General features: G+C 40.8%; 1 protein-coding gene across 1 annotated transcript; it reads left to right on the plus strand.

Annotated features, from left to right (window-relative positions):
• The first annotated feature begins 1,000 nt into the window (after positions 1 to 1,000).
• On the plus strand, positions 1,001 to 11,227 carry LDHB (lactate dehydrogenase B). Its single transcript, XM_026035777.1, has 8 exons — positions 1,001 to 1,057; positions 1,823 to 1,954; positions 4,770 to 4,887; positions 5,388 to 5,561; positions 7,579 to 7,752; positions 9,086 to 9,203; positions 9,931 to 10,054; positions 10,868 to 11,227. The coding sequence occupies exons 2-8, from the start codon at positions 1,829 to 1,831 to the stop codon at positions 11,033 to 11,035; spliced, it is 1,002 nt and encodes a 333-aa protein (XP_025891562.1). The 5' UTR covers positions 1,001 to 1,057; positions 1,823 to 1,828; the 3' UTR covers positions 11,036 to 11,227.
• The last annotated feature ends 6,160 nt before the right edge of the window (positions 11,228 to 17,387 follow it).

Genomic DNA, 17,387 nt, shown 5'->3' on the forward strand with positions numbered 1-17,387 from the left:
CCAGCTCCCATTCCAGCTGTGGCTACGGAGGCCATGCATTCATTTGCCTCGAGCCAGCCTGAAATGTGGAAGACACTGCATTCCTTCCTTCCTCTCCTTTCCAATGCCATAAAGAAGTGAATTGCTGGTTATGGCTATGTCAGGAGGCAAGGGCACGGTTAGAGAACCGGTTTTGCCTCTTTTCACTGCTTTCCTGCACGAGCCTGCGCTTGGCTGCGGGGTGAGCCAGTGGGAACCAACCCAGGCATTAGCGAACATGGGAAACCTAGGCCAAAAAAAAAAAAAAAAAAGTAACAAAACACTAAGCTGGCAACAACTCTGTCAAAAGTAAGCACAGCCTTGGCCAGGAAAGGCTATCGCTTTTAACCTTGGGCCTAGGACAAGGGCATCTCAAGGGAAACCCAGAGGTTTCTCTTTTTCAACGTGTGCTCTTCGCTGGAGAAAGAACTGATATTAAAGCACGAGGGGGTAACATTCTTTGCAGCCCTGTCTTCCCTGTTTGCTATGCAGGAATTTCAGCAAAACACTTCCTCCTTCCCAGCCTCGCTGGCACACTGCACACCAGGCACATCTCAGCTTGCCTATTCCTTAAAAAAAAAAAAAAAAAAAAACYCCCCCCCCCCCCAAAAAAAAAAAAAAAAACGTAGAGGGTATAAAAACCGGAGACCTGAGCAACTCTGCCCTGGAGCGGGAACGCTCTGTCCATGTTTTATTGTGTCTAAACGCTTTATCGATGCCCGGCCTCGCCCGCGACGCGCAGCGGCCCCACAGGAGATGACGAGGAGGGATGGAGGGATGGAAGGGGGGATGGAGGGAGGGTTGGAGGAGGGGTGAGGAGGGATGGAGGGGCGGGCAGAGGCGCCCTTCAGCCGCCGTCCTTGGCGAGGCGGTGCAGCGCAGACCGCCCCTTCCGCTGCGGGGCCCTCGCTGCGCCGAGCGCTACGCGTTGCGGCGCTGACCTCGCCTCTTCCTTCTCCTCCCCCTCCTCCTTCTCCTCCTCCTTCTTCTCCTCCTCCTTCTTCTCCTCTGCCCGGCTGCGCGCAGCTCCGCACCCGAGGTACGGGGGGCCGCAGTGCAGTGGGTCGGCAGCGGGTTTGGGGTGAGGTTCAGGGTGAGGTTCGGGATAAGGGTTTGGGATCAGGAGTTTGGAATTGGGATAGGGCCGAGCATCCCTGCACGCACCTCCCTCCCCCTCCCCCCCACCTCCGCTCATTCCCGGTGGGCGCGGGTGCTGCGCGGAGCGCCTGGAGCCGGGAACGGGGAAGGTCGGGTCCGCCCTGTCCATCCCTGCCCTTGGGACGAACAAAGCGAGTCCCGAGGCCACGTGGGAATGAATCAGCGTGGCGAAATGAGCATGTGCGCCCCCAAACCGGTTGCAGTAGTTCCACATATTTTTACAGGTGTTGCTGTAGCCGCAGGGGGCAAATATATCTTTTAAAGGGATGGATGCCGTCGGGGGGGCCAGGAACGCGGGCAGCCCGCGTGCCTTCCCCCAGCAGCCTCCGGAAAGTTGGGCGACAGAGGGATATTGTGTTTCATGCTGCCAAAATAGCTGCCGCCTGCCCTGGCCCCGCAGCAGGGAGCGGGAAAGCGAAGAGGGCAGCAGGAGGGAGGGCAGGGAGCCAAGGGAGCTGGCGCGGGGTGCGAGCCATGGCTGCGCGCCCACGGCGCACGCAGCCGCCCCGAGCGCGCCGCGCTTCCCTCCGCTCGCTTCCGGGCGCCTTCTCGCACGCGGTTGCCTCCTGCATGACGTGTTCTCCTCCGTTGCATTGATCTTTACTTATTTTTTTCTTTCCTCTTTTCCTCCCTCCTCCCCGTGCAGAACAGCATGGCGACGCTTAAGGAGAAGCTGATCACCCCCGTGGCTGCCGAGAGCACGGTGCCCAACAACAAGATCACCGTCGTGGGTGTCGGGCAGGTCGGCATGGCCTGTGCCATCAGCATCCTGGGCAAGGTGCGCGCTGCTCGGATCACGGGCTGTGCAGGAGCTTAGCATGGGCCTGGGCACGTTATTTGGTTGCTTCTTTGGGGAGAAACCAGTGAATTAATGTTTTGGGCAAGGCTGACCTTCCCGCTCAGAGTTATTTTGCGGTTGGGAAAATGTAGTGAGCAAAGGCTCTGCAACCCTTGCCCAACTTTTCTTTCTTTTATTACAGCTATTTTTCTTCCCAGAGTAAGGCTGGAGTCTGCTTGGTGGGAGGGCTGCCACTCTGTGGGGTAAAGAATTCAGACAGGCCAAAAATGAGTGAAATAAGGGACAGGAAGCAGTTTGCTTTATTACGCTCTTAATTCAGATGACCCCTAATTGGGCTTTTGAAGTTCCTGACAGCATTACCATTGCTCTCCATGAGCAATGAGCTCTCCATGAGCTGCTTTTTCCTTTCTCCCTCCGTCCTCCTTTCTCCAGCGCCCACCCCAGTATGGCCTGGTTATGTAATGTCATTGTGTCTGAAGATGCCACCTACAACTTCCAAAGACTAGAAACCTAGGGCCAGACTTAGAGTTTTTCTTGCTTTTTTTGTTTTTTTTTAAGGCTATTTTTTTCAGCCTTGTGCAGCCTTCAAAGAAACCAAAGGCTAAACATGCAATAGGGATCTTGGTGTTTTTCTCTTTGTTTTGAGAGAGTTATCAGAAAAAGATTCTTCTCTCATGCTGTTTTGAGAAGTCAAATGGGAAACACCTTTTATAAAAGTAACATGTGAGGCTGAAATTAAAAATGTTGCATGAACTACTAAGCCATTTGCCCCTCATTTGAACACAAATCCTTCCTTGATTTGTTACCTTAAGTGTATGTGTTTTGAACAGTATAGGGAATTTTAATCCTTACAAATTTTCCTACAGTTTATCATGAGCCTTTTCAGCATGAAAAACTGGTGGGCAGTAAGTAAAAGCTACAGTCAAACTGAGTACTGATCGGAAAGATTTCATACATAGTTTTCATATTTTTAGGACTGTGTAGTGGGAAAAAATGAAAATGTCAAGAGGAATTATTAGCTCAATTGTTCTTTAAAAACACACTACATATGTTTGTATATATACTCGTGATTAATTTGCAAATAAGCGCTGTAACTTATAAAGTGCAGAAGCCATACAGGTTTGTCGTTAAGAGCATTGTGCACCAAACTCATAGCAAAACTGCTGTTGAATTTTCTCAAGCTCAGGTTATGGGATGACAGAGATCCTCTCTTTCCCCAGGTTTCTGTTCTCTGTCCTGCACACACATACAGCAAATACAAGTTGCAGTATAAAAGATATTTATAATAAAAAGAAATCTTCAACTTATGCCACCAAAGTAGACATTACTTCGACTTCTGCAAGATGGATGGCTCCAAAATGTCTTCCTTTAAAAAAAACAAGCTATAGCATAAAATTTTGCACTTAATTTCCTAACCTTTAATCTACAGATGCGTTAAGTTGTATTTGATTAATTTTATATAGCTAAAAATAGTGGGATACTATGTTGAGATTACTAGCGTAGTATTTGGTTTAGTATATATACCTGAATAACACTACAATTTTCATGCTGATTATTTTTAGCTCCCCCTCAGTTACTATATATAATTGCTGTATGACGTTGCTGTGCCATTTTAGAGGAAATTGAAGGATTTTTCACCGCAACCTTGAAAGTCTACTGTTTTTTAATGAGAATATTTTAAGCGGCATTAGAGAGTGATTGCAAAGCTTTCTTATTCCTATGTGTTAATAACAAGGCAGACTCCTCTCTAGGCAACACTGATGCAAATCCACAAAACTAGTCATTGGAATTACTCCTGTTTGTACAAGTTTTTGCAGTTTTCCTCCAGCAATTGCTGAAAGGAGTTGTGAAAGGAAACTGAGAGCATCATTATGTCTGCTGTTAAATATACCTTCCCAGCAGAAAAGCAAAGTGTATTGTTGCATTTTAAAATAGTCAATAACAATCAAAGGAGAGAAGGCTGCTCAAGGTAACATATTCAACAGCATAAAAATGCCTTAGCTTGCTGCTTTCAAAAAGTATGTAGATCCTAGGAAAACAGAAGAAAAATGTACTAATCTGGATTGCTCTATAATTTCCTGTATGGCAAACCTTTAAAAACATGTTAGAATTCAAATATTTTTCAAAAAGTGGTAAATTTATGAATTATAGTAGAAAGCCTCCCCCATCCACAGCATTTAAATGTTTTTCTGTTCTAAGACTATATAACATTATCCTCCAAATTAATGTAGCTGGACAACAAGAGTATGTGGTTAACTGTTTTGTGGAAGACCTAAGTTGTAATAACTTTAGTAAAGCAAAAAATAGGTAAATCGTTTTCTCTTGATATGGTTTTTCACTAACAAGGAAAATCAGTTTCTTGCAATTATGGGGTTTTTTGCATAATTCACTGAATTGGGAGAAGGAATGTTACAAGGGAATATTTATTTGATAGTTTTGTAGTGTGCCTTACTAGACATCTAAATATTTTCAAAACAGGCATACTTATCTTGGATGGATTTGGGGAGTGTGTTACAACTCTCAAAGGTGAAAGCACAAATACACTTTTTTAAGCAAGCTTGAACAAAGTGTTTATGCACGTGTGCTAAAAAATAGCTTCTGATTTTGTTCTAATGTACCTTTCAGTAACTCAGTGGTTTGTCTCTGGAAAAGAGATGCTTTCAGATGTGCCATGTTACTCAAGAATGTGCTTATGTAGTTCAGCTCAGCAAAAGTAACCTTGAGAGGCCAGGTAGTAACTGGTAATAATTGCACACTCCACTAATTCCTTGAAATTTCATATTGCTTTCCTCAGGGTCTTTGTGATGAACTTGCTCTGGTTGATGTTCTGGAAGACAAACTGAAAGGAGAAATGATGGACCTACAGCATGGGAGCTTGTTCCTTCAGACTCACAAGATTGTGGCAGACAAAGGTGAACCTCAGATTCTCTCTTCTTATTAGATAGTAGAGCAGTCTTATGTAATGGTAATGAACTGAGGATATGTCATCAGAGAGTTAAAAGTTATGAGCATCTTATATACATGAAGTTTTGCAAAGATTTGGACACTATTAATGGAGATAGGTCTTAATATGAGCGTTCTCCTACATCTGTAGTGGTCACTTTACCCTTAAGGACAATAATCAAATCAAACTGATTTTAATGAGACTCTACTACATCTCTAATGTAGAGGAAATATGGTTTATGGTGTTTCAGTAGTAGAAATGAGATTCAGAGGGGTGAATCAAGACCCAATACTCTCAATTGCCACTTTTTGATATATGTGGAGGATGTAATAGTTGGTGTGTCTCGTGTTTGGGTTTGAATATTTGAACAGCATAGGAGCTACCCAGGATACCTATAGGAATGTAGTGCTGTTGACATGAGTGATAAGTCAGCAAGTTCTATATTTTGTTTGTCATGCTCTGTTGTAGACTACGCTGTCACAGCCAACTCCAAGATTGTGGTAGTAACTGCAGGCGTTCGCCAGCAAGAGGGGGAGAGTCGTCTCAACTTGGTACAGAGAAATGTGAATGTCTTCAAATTCATTATTCCTCAAATCATTAAATACAGTCCCAATTGCACCATCCTTGTTGTTTCCAACCCAGGTAAGGCAGTTTTCTAATATAACATCTACAAATTCTACTGCTCAGGGAGATGATGTTTTATTTTATTAACTTTATCAAATATTGTTTGAATGTTGAAAAAGATTTTTTTTTCTTTTTGAATCTCTGCCATGGAGTTACTAACTGTAAAACAGAAATAAACAATTTACAATTGGCAGTGTTTTGTTTCTTCAGGATTTCCCATGATGTCCTTTTTAAAAATTTGTCTCATGACAAATACTTAATTTCTGTACATACTTCACTTTACAAGCAGTAGATAATTTTAAGGTTTTAGTCCCAAAGTTTTTAGGTGCAAGAGCTATTCAATTTGCTTGCAAATTGGTCATAAATAATAACTTTCACTTGTGCCTGAATATAAAAATATGTCCATTCTTCAATATGAAGAATTTATCTGTATGAACATACTATACTTATCCCATTAATACTGGGGGTGAAAATATAAATAAATAAATCTAAATACAATCTTAGTTATCTTTTGTACAGAACCCTAGAAATTAAGTGACACTGATAACTTTGCAGAGGCAGAATAGCATGTATAAAACTAGCAACTCAACTGGTGGTTGTTGGGTAGGTAGCTAGGGTACAAGTAGTTCTGAATGCTGAAGTACTGAGCAAGAGGCTACTGTACAAGTGTAATAACTTAGGGTAATTTTAAATATCCATATAAAATACTGAATGGAGTAAAAGATGAATTGGCTCTTGTTGTGGCTGTATTCAGACAATAGACTTGCCTCCAGTAGAAAAGCTGCAAGAGGAGAACTGTAAATTTGCTTTTTCAGGATTGTTTTTATAATGTTTTCTGCTCAATTGCCGTATGTTGTATCTAGTCTTCTGTAGTGTAAGCTATTATGAGGGGCATTAGAAGGGACTTAAAGAGCATCAAGGGCACCCACCACATGTTTTGGTGTGTTACTTGGATGACATTCCCTGTTGAACTTCCCCAAATCTGGCTGGGCTCTAACTTTGGTAGCACTGTCCTTGACCTGTCCCAAGTGCAAAGCCCTACTGCTGACAAACTGAGGTTGCAGATCAGCCCTCAAAAGTCTGCGTACCTGGCTCAGTACCTAGCTCGAAAACAAGATCTTCCAGAGATAAATGTAGGCATTTGGCAAGAAGGTGCCCCGTAGTCTGTGCAGATAACATTTGACCCTGGCAGGAACTCTCTTAACTGAAGCTTTAGGGCAGCTTTGCCCAAAGAGTGTGACTCATGACAGCGAGGTATGAACTCTGCTGAAATTGTAGACTTTTAGTATCTGAGCTGAGTGATACATTACAGGTATATACAGACCAACATAAGATCATTCCCCCATGAGAACTGCTTTACCATTTAAAGCTTGGGAGTCAAAACTTGTTCTTACAACTCTGTTAAGTTAAGGAGTTGAGTTTTTCTCTACTCATTTCTCTTTCTAGCCCCTTTCCCACCAAACTCGTTTCTTTTTCTCTTTTTTTTTCTCCTAAAAATAAATACTTTTTTTACAGCTACATGCCAAAATGTAGTTTATATGGCTTTTCATGATGTTGAGGTGATGAGTGAAAATACTGCTTAAAGCCAAACCTATTTAAGAAATAAACCTGAAGTAGTTATGGTACAGAAATCAAACATGTTTCACTGAAAATAAATTGCTCTACCTCTAGAGAGATGATTAAGAGGAAGATAAGGTCATTTCCTGAAATTGTTTGAAGTTTTTAGCCATGTGAATAGAGCTCAGTCCCAATTCTGGATGCCCTATGGTTAATGAAGCTGCTCTGGGTTTAGCTGATAGGATACTATTCTCCAGTGATCATCCTCAATTTTAAAACAGTAGGTGGGCAACCGCTAGGTTATCCAAGCAGCGTATGTTTTTCTGTTCCTCTAAATAGCTCAAAATACTGTGGCCAGTGAGCCCAGCTGTATTCTGAGTCCCTCTGGTTGCTCTACCAACCAAAGTGAGGTAGTTAAGGGTTCTTTTTTTCAGTGTATGTGAACTGTTTTCCTGAATGTGCATGTTCTTCTTTTCAGTGGATATATTAACCTATGTCACATGGAAGCTGAGTGGCCTGCCAAAACATCGTGTGATTGGAAGCGGCTGCAACCTCGATTCAGCCAGATTTCGCTATCTGATGTCCGAGAGACTTGGTATCCACCCAAGCAGCTGCCATGGCTGGATCCTGGGAGAACATGGTGATTCAAGTGGTAAGGAGCTCTTCCAGTCTCACTGAGAATAAGCAATACCAAAGAAGTCACAAAGAAGGCCTAAGATGTGTTGCAAAACTGTGAGAGAACCAGATGCAGCTGAGCTTGAGTTACGGGCACTTAGTTGTATTTTTATGAAGAACAGAGTTAAGACAAGTCCAGGACTATGCCATGTGCTCTAGGTGTCCCAGCTGGAGCAGGGAGGTTGAACTAGATGATCTCTAGAGATCCCTTCCAACTTTAACCATTCTGTGATTCTGTGAAGCCCAGCCACATAATTTTCAATGAGTGACTGGGGCTGTAGATTTAATTCTACAGGTGAAATTGTCCACCCCCCGCACCTTAATTTTCCTTCTGGCCTCAGTTTTGGAGTATCATAATACAGCCTCTACTGAAAGCACTGTTAGTTCATGTTAGATCAGCTGCAGAGTTTCCATTGCGGACAGTGGAAAGTGCTAGCAATTCAGATTTAAGATACTGCCGTTACCTTTTACCTTCTCTTGTGACTTCTTCTCTCTGTTACTTAGAGAACTTTAAATCGCCGTGAAATGAATCTTAATTGTTCAGATGTTCTTTTCAAGTCTGAAATGATGCAGGAGAACAGTTGCGTATGTGATTGGTGCTGGTTTGCACTTCCTAGTGCTCTGCATTTTTAAGATGACCTGTTCAGTGACCCTTTGAATCAGTGACTGGTCACCTTCAGGATTTACTGAAATCAGCCCTACACTATAATGAAGACAAAGCATAGTTGAGCATACGCAGATCTCATTCTGCTTTGGTATAATAGCTACTTTTTGTTTCAAGTGAGAAGGAAACTTTCTCAATCTTCACTGGAACAGCAAATGAGCCTTTCAGCATAGCAGGAGGTGCACAAATTCCTATCTTGGAATTGTAACTTTACATGTTGCTAGACTGGTTTTCAGGGGAATATGAAGAAAATTCTTGGAGAGCAATCCTAGAGGAACAGCAAATACATACTTCTTATTGCAGTTCTAAAATAATTTCCTTTTTAGTCACTTTTAAAAGAAACAGTTAAGACACCAATTTCCTGGAATTTGAAGCTTCTGACATCAAAGATAGCTATAAAGAACTGAAAGTTCTTTCATTCAAGCACCGAGAGATTAATCTGTTGGTACTGACATTTTGATTATATCTTCTCATATTTGACAGCAGAGAGTTGTCAAGATTCAGCAGTGAAACAAAAATATAAAATCTAACTCTGAACTGAAAAATATAAAATCTAACTCTCTCTGGAGGTCTGCCTGTTTCTTTCAAGCTTTTGTCTAGTGCTAACTGCTGCTAAACCTTACTACATCTCTAATGTGCATTACAGTGGCTGTTTGGAGTGGAGTGAATGTGGCAGGCGTTTCCCTCCAGGAGCTGAACCCTGCCATGGGAACAGACAATGACAGTGAGAACTGGAAGGAGGTCCACAAGCAGGTGGTGGAAAGGTGAGTGAGGAATATGGGGACAGGACATGCTAGGAAAGATAGCTGCTCTGCTCGCTCCCTCCTTGTCCCTGCGTCCGTTCCAAAGCAGCTTTTGTGCTCTTTTATGAAGAGGGTTGCATTAGCAAGGAAACATACTAATTTAAAGGAAGAGTTGCAGAATTTCTGTTCATAAGTTGCTGCATCCTGCAGCAAGTCTTACGCTATTGCATAAAATACCCACTTCAGTTTCATTTGCTTCACAAGTGAAACAAGGACTATATTGATACGGAGAGTCTAGAGATACAGAGCATAGAAAACCCATTTTTTTCCCTGGAGAATATGTGTGTGGACAGTGCATGGCTTGATGCTAAATACTTATTCTGAATATATTCAGAATAGATTATCTAAATTATTGGTCTGTTGACTTGAATAGAAAACTTTGTTCAATTACCTTTCTGTTTGGTTTGTGTTTAACGCTGTAAGATAAGCTCTTAGAAAATACAAGTTGAAAAATATCTATCTTGAGTACAATAGGATTTCTTCATTGCATGTATGGGATAACACAGGCTTTTTTTTATTGTCTAATACTGAAATCTGTAGGCTTATTCTTTAGACTTTTAAATGCGGAGCTTGGCATGTGTATCACAAGGATTTCAGTTGCTCTTAAAAGTGAAACTTTTATTTAAGGTTTATCGTTCAGGAAGTGTTTTGAAGCCACCTTAGCTAATGTATTTCATTGTTTTTTCAGTGCCTATGAGGTGATTAAACTTAAGGGATACACAAACTGGGCCATTGGCCTTAGCGTTGCTGACCTCTGTGAGACCATGCTGAAGAACCTGTGTCGGGTCCATCCTGTGTCCACTATGGTGAAGGTAAGAAACAGGAGCCACCTGGCGGTTTTGGTTGATTTTGTTGTGGAAGAGCTAGGTAGGTGCAGAGTCCCAGCTTGCAAGGTGCCTTGAATAAAGAGAACTTTGTAAGAGAGCTGCCCTGAATTTGAAAGCACTGTACTGGGAACTGAGCACTGTAGTGTTTTTCAGTCAGCCCTCTTAGCTTACCTTTCTCTCACAAAAGAGTTGTAACAAAAGTCTCTGTACTCTGGCCAATGTCATATTTAATTTTGGATCAAGTTCCCCAGATGTACTGTGCAGTTTCATTAGAAGGAACGTACAGTGCAAAAAACAATTAACTCATTGAAGGCCCATCTGTGACTCCGTGAAACACTTTGCACCAAAACTGCCAGGCAGGAGAGCTATATCCTCCTGTACTTATGTAACCAGCTGCATCTGGTCTGTGCCTGCTATGTTTCCTGTGACGAGGCAAGGACTTGGAGCATGCTGAACTTAACCTACAGCTCCCTCTACATTCAGGAAATAAACACTTGTGCTATTATGTACCCAAATACTAAGGCTGTGGGGCATTTGTCAATTAATTGCTATATAAGCTGTGGAAGGGTTTTCTCTCTTTTTTGGTGGGAGTGATAGAAGGAATGAGAGAAATCCCAAAGTCAGGCATCTCAGGATTGCCAGTCACTTTGTTTTCAAAACTAAATTATTTTTTGCTCATTGTGACTCCTAGTAGAACTGGAATGTGATGTAAGTCTTCAGCTCGGCTTCAGTAGGCTTAATGCTATCTCAACAAAACATTCCTCACTGAGTGATGAACGGTGCTTTTGTCTGTGGCAGGGTATGTACGGCATCGAGAATGAAGTCTTCCTGAGCCTTCCTTGTGTCCTAAGTGCCTCTGGATTGACAAGTGTCATCAACCAAAAGCTGAAGGATGATGAGGTGGCTCAGCTGAAGAAGAGTGCAGATACACTGTGGAGCATCCAGAAAGATCTCAAAGATCTGTAACTCATGTATGCTAGATTCCATCAATAGAAAAAAAACCCTGCATATTGTGCACAAATGTGGGCTCTCTACTGTCCGTCTCTATGGTTAACATTTAATGCTCTTCCAGACTGAAGTGAACTTTTGTCCACAGTAGTTAAACCTATGCTTCCTGTAATGCACAAACCTTATGAACAAATAAAACAACTTTCAGGTGTGCCTTGTTGTCCTATTGTTGTCCTGCATTGTAATTATGTAACTTACTCTAGATACAGAATTCTCCATTTATGTCTGTAATGTCAACAATATGGAATTGCAAACACACACTTTTTAAAAGCTTATAAACAATGAAGTAATCATTTATAATGACTTAGTTAACTCCCAGACTCTTCTTTCTGATATAGTACTTCCCACTTTTAGTGAAAGCTGCAGAAAACTGAATGGGAGGGGGTTGGTTACCATCTCCTGTCCAACTGCCAAAAATAGGCATGGCATATTTTATACTAATATTAAGCTTCTGTAAGCTACCTGCCTAGAAACAAGGGTTCTGTGGTTTCAGAAACCTGTATATGACTGTTTCATAAATGCTTATTTGGAATAGTTGCACAAATACTTGGAGAGGAGGACTGGCTTAAAATATGTATATACATTTTCCAATTGCTTTACTTGCATTTCTTAGCAGAATATTAGCCATAAAATAACCACTATCTATCTTAAACATTTGGTTCACATCAGTGTGAGAGGCTTAGAAATGTTCAATGCAAGTGTGCATGGGACAAAATCTGCCACATCCCATATATGTATTTATATATATATATGCCTCGTGTAATTCAGGAGTCTGCAAGTGTATTTCTTATTAAACGTACTGTGAGTAAGATGCAGTGATTCTAGGATTTAGGTACTAAGGGGGTTGTTTCTGAGAATAGCAGCATTTCATTAATCATTGCTCCTGCTCTGACAAAGGTTGACAAAGTATCCTGAAACAATCAGCCCTGAAAGACCACCATGCCTCTGGAGGGAGGGAGGTAAGTTGTCCTGTGTGAAGTTGATACCTCTGCCAAAATTGATAACAAAAGATCAATTAAAAAACAGGTAGGTGAAAATTGAATTTATTCTCATTGTTAAACCAGTTGCCTGAAAGGCTCAGGCAGCTCAAATCCCCACTCCCTTAATTTTTTAGCTGGAATAGAACATAATTTTTGTTAGCTACTGATTCTCTAAACTCTCAATGAGAAATAACCTTTACAGCTTTGTCCTTCCATAAATCTGTGGGGCATCCTAGTATCCAAGCAGGTATTACCGAAATGTCTGCACAAACAAATACTCTGAGAATATAGTCTTATCTTACGTACTATGACACTGTCAAGTATCAACTGCTTCATTTGCATCACTCTGTTGCTTCTGGCTGTGAAAGACAATCCTACTTGCGTGTGATTGACACCAGAACCTCATAATACTTGGAAGAGGGAGGAGTAGATCAAAGCATTTTCACAAATAACTTCACTTTCATAGCTCCTTCTTAAAGGAAAAAGGAGGTGTGAATATTGTCACGGTGTAAGCTAGCTACTAGCCTGTGGGATACTGGCCATAGCACAGGAAAACTTTAGAAAAGGTCTTTTGAGAATAAAGTTGCACGTGGTAAGCTATTTCCAATGTCAAAGACTGCTTACAAGGGAAACAATTATAGTAGCCCCTTCGATAACTTGGCATGACACCTGCATGGATTAGCTCAACCTCTCTGTGTTTCATCCTGTCATTGCTCTGCCATTTCAGAGAGGACAAATTCTCTGTGTTGCCTTACTAAGTAATGAAAAGCAATAATAATAATAATAATAATAATAATAATAAAAAGGTAGACCATCTTTCATTACAACCCATGACTTTATTTTACTTTTTTGTTTGTGTTCTTACTTGCCATTCCAAATCGTACATTTATTCATCTGAACGTGACGCTGCATAACTGCACAGTTCCTTCCTAGCTTGTTCTCATTTAGATTACTCTGGTTAATAATTCAGAACCATGTTATAGCACTTTGTGAGTTCCTGGGATTCTTAAGACTGATGTGTACAAAGAGTCGTGAGCCTTTTTAGAGGACAGGGAAGAGCACTTTTCCCTTCTGAGAGAGAACCTTGTTTTTAAAGATGACTCATTTGCAATGAAATTGCTTTTTGTCCCTTATCACATCAGTGTGCATTTCTCACACTCACTAATGAGAAGGGTACTTGGCTTGTTGTACAGTTGCCAAATTGAGACTCACAGCACGCTGCTAAATCAAAAAAAGAAAGCATGAGGCCCCTGTCTGAGCTCGGAATTTAATGTCATCTTGACATTTGGCCTACTCTTTCAATCCAGTGCCACCATAGAGGTTTTTTTTTTTTTGTGATCATTTAATCATAAATAGCACAAGAAAGCATGGCACAAAATCCTGCTTCTTGGGAGATGATGCTGTTAAGGAAAATCTTAAGAAACTTAAACAACAATGAAGTGACCTTGTGGATGTATGAGGGATTGGTTAGAATTTGTTAAGGAAGAATGAGTATCTCAAATCAGGCAATTATCAGATTTTGTCAATGGACTCTTCAAATTATTTTTGGCATCCATTGATGTTTGCAGGCCCTTAGCAAGTTTGTTCATTATATTGTAATTAGCTTTTATTGGAAGATATATTACATAATCATTTAACTGCACTGAAGTTGCATGGCTGTTGAATAACTTCCCTATATACACTTACAAAACCCCAGACTATCACTTTCTGCTACTTGCAGTCTATCTACACTACAGACGTATCAACCATAAAAATTCCTTAGTACCAGATTACATCAGTATATAATCTGTAATAGATATCTGTGTGTTTCTCTGAACATGAAAGACATTTATCTTTTATGTTGTGTTTGTACAGACCACGTGGATATGTGGACTTTGCTCTCATTTTTTTGAGTGAGAGGCAATACAAGTTTTTAGCCATGTTCCTTTGCGTCAAGGAGTACCCTGTGGCTTCTTGTCTCTTAGAAGATATTGAGCTTCTGTTGGACTCCATATAGTTGGTATTTGCATGTACAGCTAGAAAGCAGAAGCACGCCAGGATACTTACACAAGCACTGAGCACAGTTTGCTAGACTCGCATCAAGTAAGGCTAATATTGCTGTTTTCATTGCTGTAAGGAGCCAACCCTCCCTGCAGCACATCTTACATTTTCAAGTATATAAGTACAGAACAAATGCAAAATACAGAATAGAAAGTCAGCCTGACTCTCCTGTAAATGTTAAACAAGAGGCAAGCAGATGCTGGCAGATAATGGACAGAGGAGAGATACTACTAGCACGGCTGTGCCAAAATACCAGAATAAGTTAGGCTCAGCCTCATGTATGTGCTTTTACCCTTGTATTTGTACTACGGCTTTCCAAAGGAAAAGGATGCTAAAGAGACAGAGCTTCAGATTTCCACCCACATATACAAAACTTAGAGAGTTTTCACTAGCACCCATTTTTTTATTGTGATAGCCTCTATAACAAGAAACTGTCTGTAAAACTAGTAAAACATCAGCTCTGTTAGTATCATTCATTCATCACCCAGACAAGATGTAGGCTTGTTCTGAACCCACAGTGTTAAATCAACCCTCTTTCACTATTCAGAGTATAAAGCTAGGGCAGGGAATTGGAAATAGTCTTAAACAGTAAAATGATATTAAAAAGAGTGTGTAGACATAGAGAAATGTAAATATTTTATATACGTATTTTGCTAGACCAGTAGAGCTTATATAACTTATGCAGTATCTATCTTAGAACTGCAGTTTGTGATAAATAGGCGATTTGTGTCTTACTCATTAGAGTTCTTGTAGCCATTGGGTTATGAGCTTCATATCATATTCATATTCATATCTTTACAGCATGTGCTGTAAAGATGTGCTGCTATCCCAAATCAATTGAAGTGAATCGGAGAAAGTAAGCTGCAGATTCTCAGAGGTACGTGTATGTTGAGCTCCCACTGGCAGGGGCAGAGACAAGTAAGAGTCTGATCCTTACATTGTGGGCTAGAGTGACACAACACCACCGGACAACAGGGAAAGGGCCTCTCAGGCCAACGTCCAACTACTGGCATTCCATCCATGAGCACTTCTCCTGGAACTCATCTCTGTGAGTCTAGCCTTAGGTGAGTCAAAACTTCCAAAGTTTTGCACAGACTACAGTAGTCAGGGTCTCCCTAAAATCCACACCAATCACTGTGTTTTACTGTGTTTGTACAGACTGCTCCCTGAGATGCCCCCTGTGAGTTGTTACTCTGCGCAGGCAAAAAGCAAGAGAGTTGTGCAAATAATTAACTTAGAGTGGTCTACTGGGCTGGATTTTCTTAGTGTCTGAAATAAATAATTTACCTGCGGACATAAGCAAATATGCACAATCTGTCCCAGACAGAGGATATGCAAAAAAAAAAATTATCAAGTAAATATTTTTTTCCTTATGGTCTGCTCCTTATGTGATCTTTGAGGAATTTTAGATTTGTCTATACATTCAATATTTGAGGTAAAAAATGTAGAAAATTCATCAGAAGGGAATGAACTCTTAATGGCTTAATGCTGATAGTCAATGGCTATCAGTAGTGAAATGCAGAAGGTAATATTCATAATTCTTGCCCTGAAGCATGCGCTAAATGAAAATGCCAGAGGAAGAGAAAAGGCACTTTCTTTGAATGCAGCTTATGCTGCTAATTCTGTATCACAGAGAGTAAAACAGAAAGATGTGATTTTCAAAGTCCGTTTTCACTCAGCAGTCTCTCCTAGCATCAACAAGAATCAGGTATGAGCCCAAGAGTCACAAGAAACTCATTTTTCTATCATGTATGATAACAGTGTTCTCATTTTCAGAGAGAAGATCAGTCTAAAAAAATATTTGTTGATTTTCTTTTTATTTTATTGAGTTTGTTTTGGTAATTTGTCCCCACATAGAAGAAAATAAATGTTTTTCAAGTGACTTCTGTACTAGATTGATTCTGGATGCCCTGTTAGTTTTTGGAAAGACAAAATCCAGGAGAAACCTGGCTAAATTTCAATATGTATCAATACTGATAATAGACAGTCACTATTCTCAATGACAGCACAGCTGAATAAACGGCAATACCAATTTCATCACTACACATTTTTTTTCCCCTGAATAGTCTTTCAAAGCATACAAACTTGGATAAATCTTTATTTGAAGACCAAAAAGGAAAATGATGCATATAAGCTTTAAGAACATGAATTGCCAGTCTTGCTAACACTTCCTTCAGGGTCACACAAGATAAAAAAAGAGATGTACTAAGAGCTCATACATAGCCTAAGCTTCCTTACTGTTTGCAAAAATCACAAAAAGTCAAACAGCTCCTCCTGATCTAATGGAAATAAAGAACATTGATTTTCAGAAAATGAAAAATCAGAAAATATCCTATTCACAGAATACCAGGCAGTGAGACTTCAATATTCCTGCGACTGCTGCATGCAGTTAAAAAGAAAATACCAGTATGAAGTCAACATACTGACAGATCTCTGTGACTGATAAATATGACACTGTGCTAACCACAGCAAATGAAGACCAAAGCTATTTCTGTGTATGTACACCTATAAAAAAGTGTGTGTGTGCACATGGGTGTGTGTTTTTGTACGTGTGCCTGTGTTACAGGGGGGAACTCAACACTCTACATGAGAGCAAACAAGTAAAATCATGCATTAGTCTTGCATTTACTTCCTAAGTTAGAGTCACACCATGTATCACATGGAAAATTGTGGGCTTTCTCAGAAACTGTACTCATATGTATCTGCGCGGTACTAAATAATCATTTTCCAAAATAAACGATGACTTTGTCCAGCCTCTAATACGTGGTGCCTGCCTGCACATACAGACAGAGAGGCTGCTCCCTTCACAGAGTGTGAGTTGTGCAGTAATGCCTAGAAAAACAGGTCACCTGAAAATGAAGACAAACTCACATCTCTAGGTATATGGGAAAACAGTGACCACTATTCGTAGTGCACCTTTTATACAGTCCTACCCATCAGAGGGATACTTGGTCATGATTGTGTTTGCTTTAAACTTTCAACGGAGTGGGAACTTATCGAGTCTTAATGAAATACCATGGTCCTTCTTACGGGCCACACTGCCCTTGCATCCTTTCCCAAAGCAAAGTCCAAAAGGATTAAAATTAAACTTGCCCCCAGTGGATTGATGTCTCCAGGAGAGCTCTTTCTCAACCTCACTCTCCTGAATGAAGAGGCTGAATGAGCCTCTCCTGAAGAGCTCCTGTGAATGAGCACAAGCTGAAATGACCTGCAGAGCTGGGTATGACAGCCTTTCAGACAGCCCCTTGGCTGGTATGTCGCAGAGTCCATGTGTATTTGGAACAACATAT

This window comes from Nothoprocta perdicaria, unplaced genomic scaffold, assembly GCF_003342845.1.
Source record: "Nothoprocta perdicaria isolate Ctin4 unplaced genomic scaffold, notPer1 scaffold_167, whole genome shotgun sequence".
NCBI lineage: Eukaryota > Metazoa > Chordata > Aves > Tinamiformes > Tinamidae > Nothoprocta > Nothoprocta perdicaria.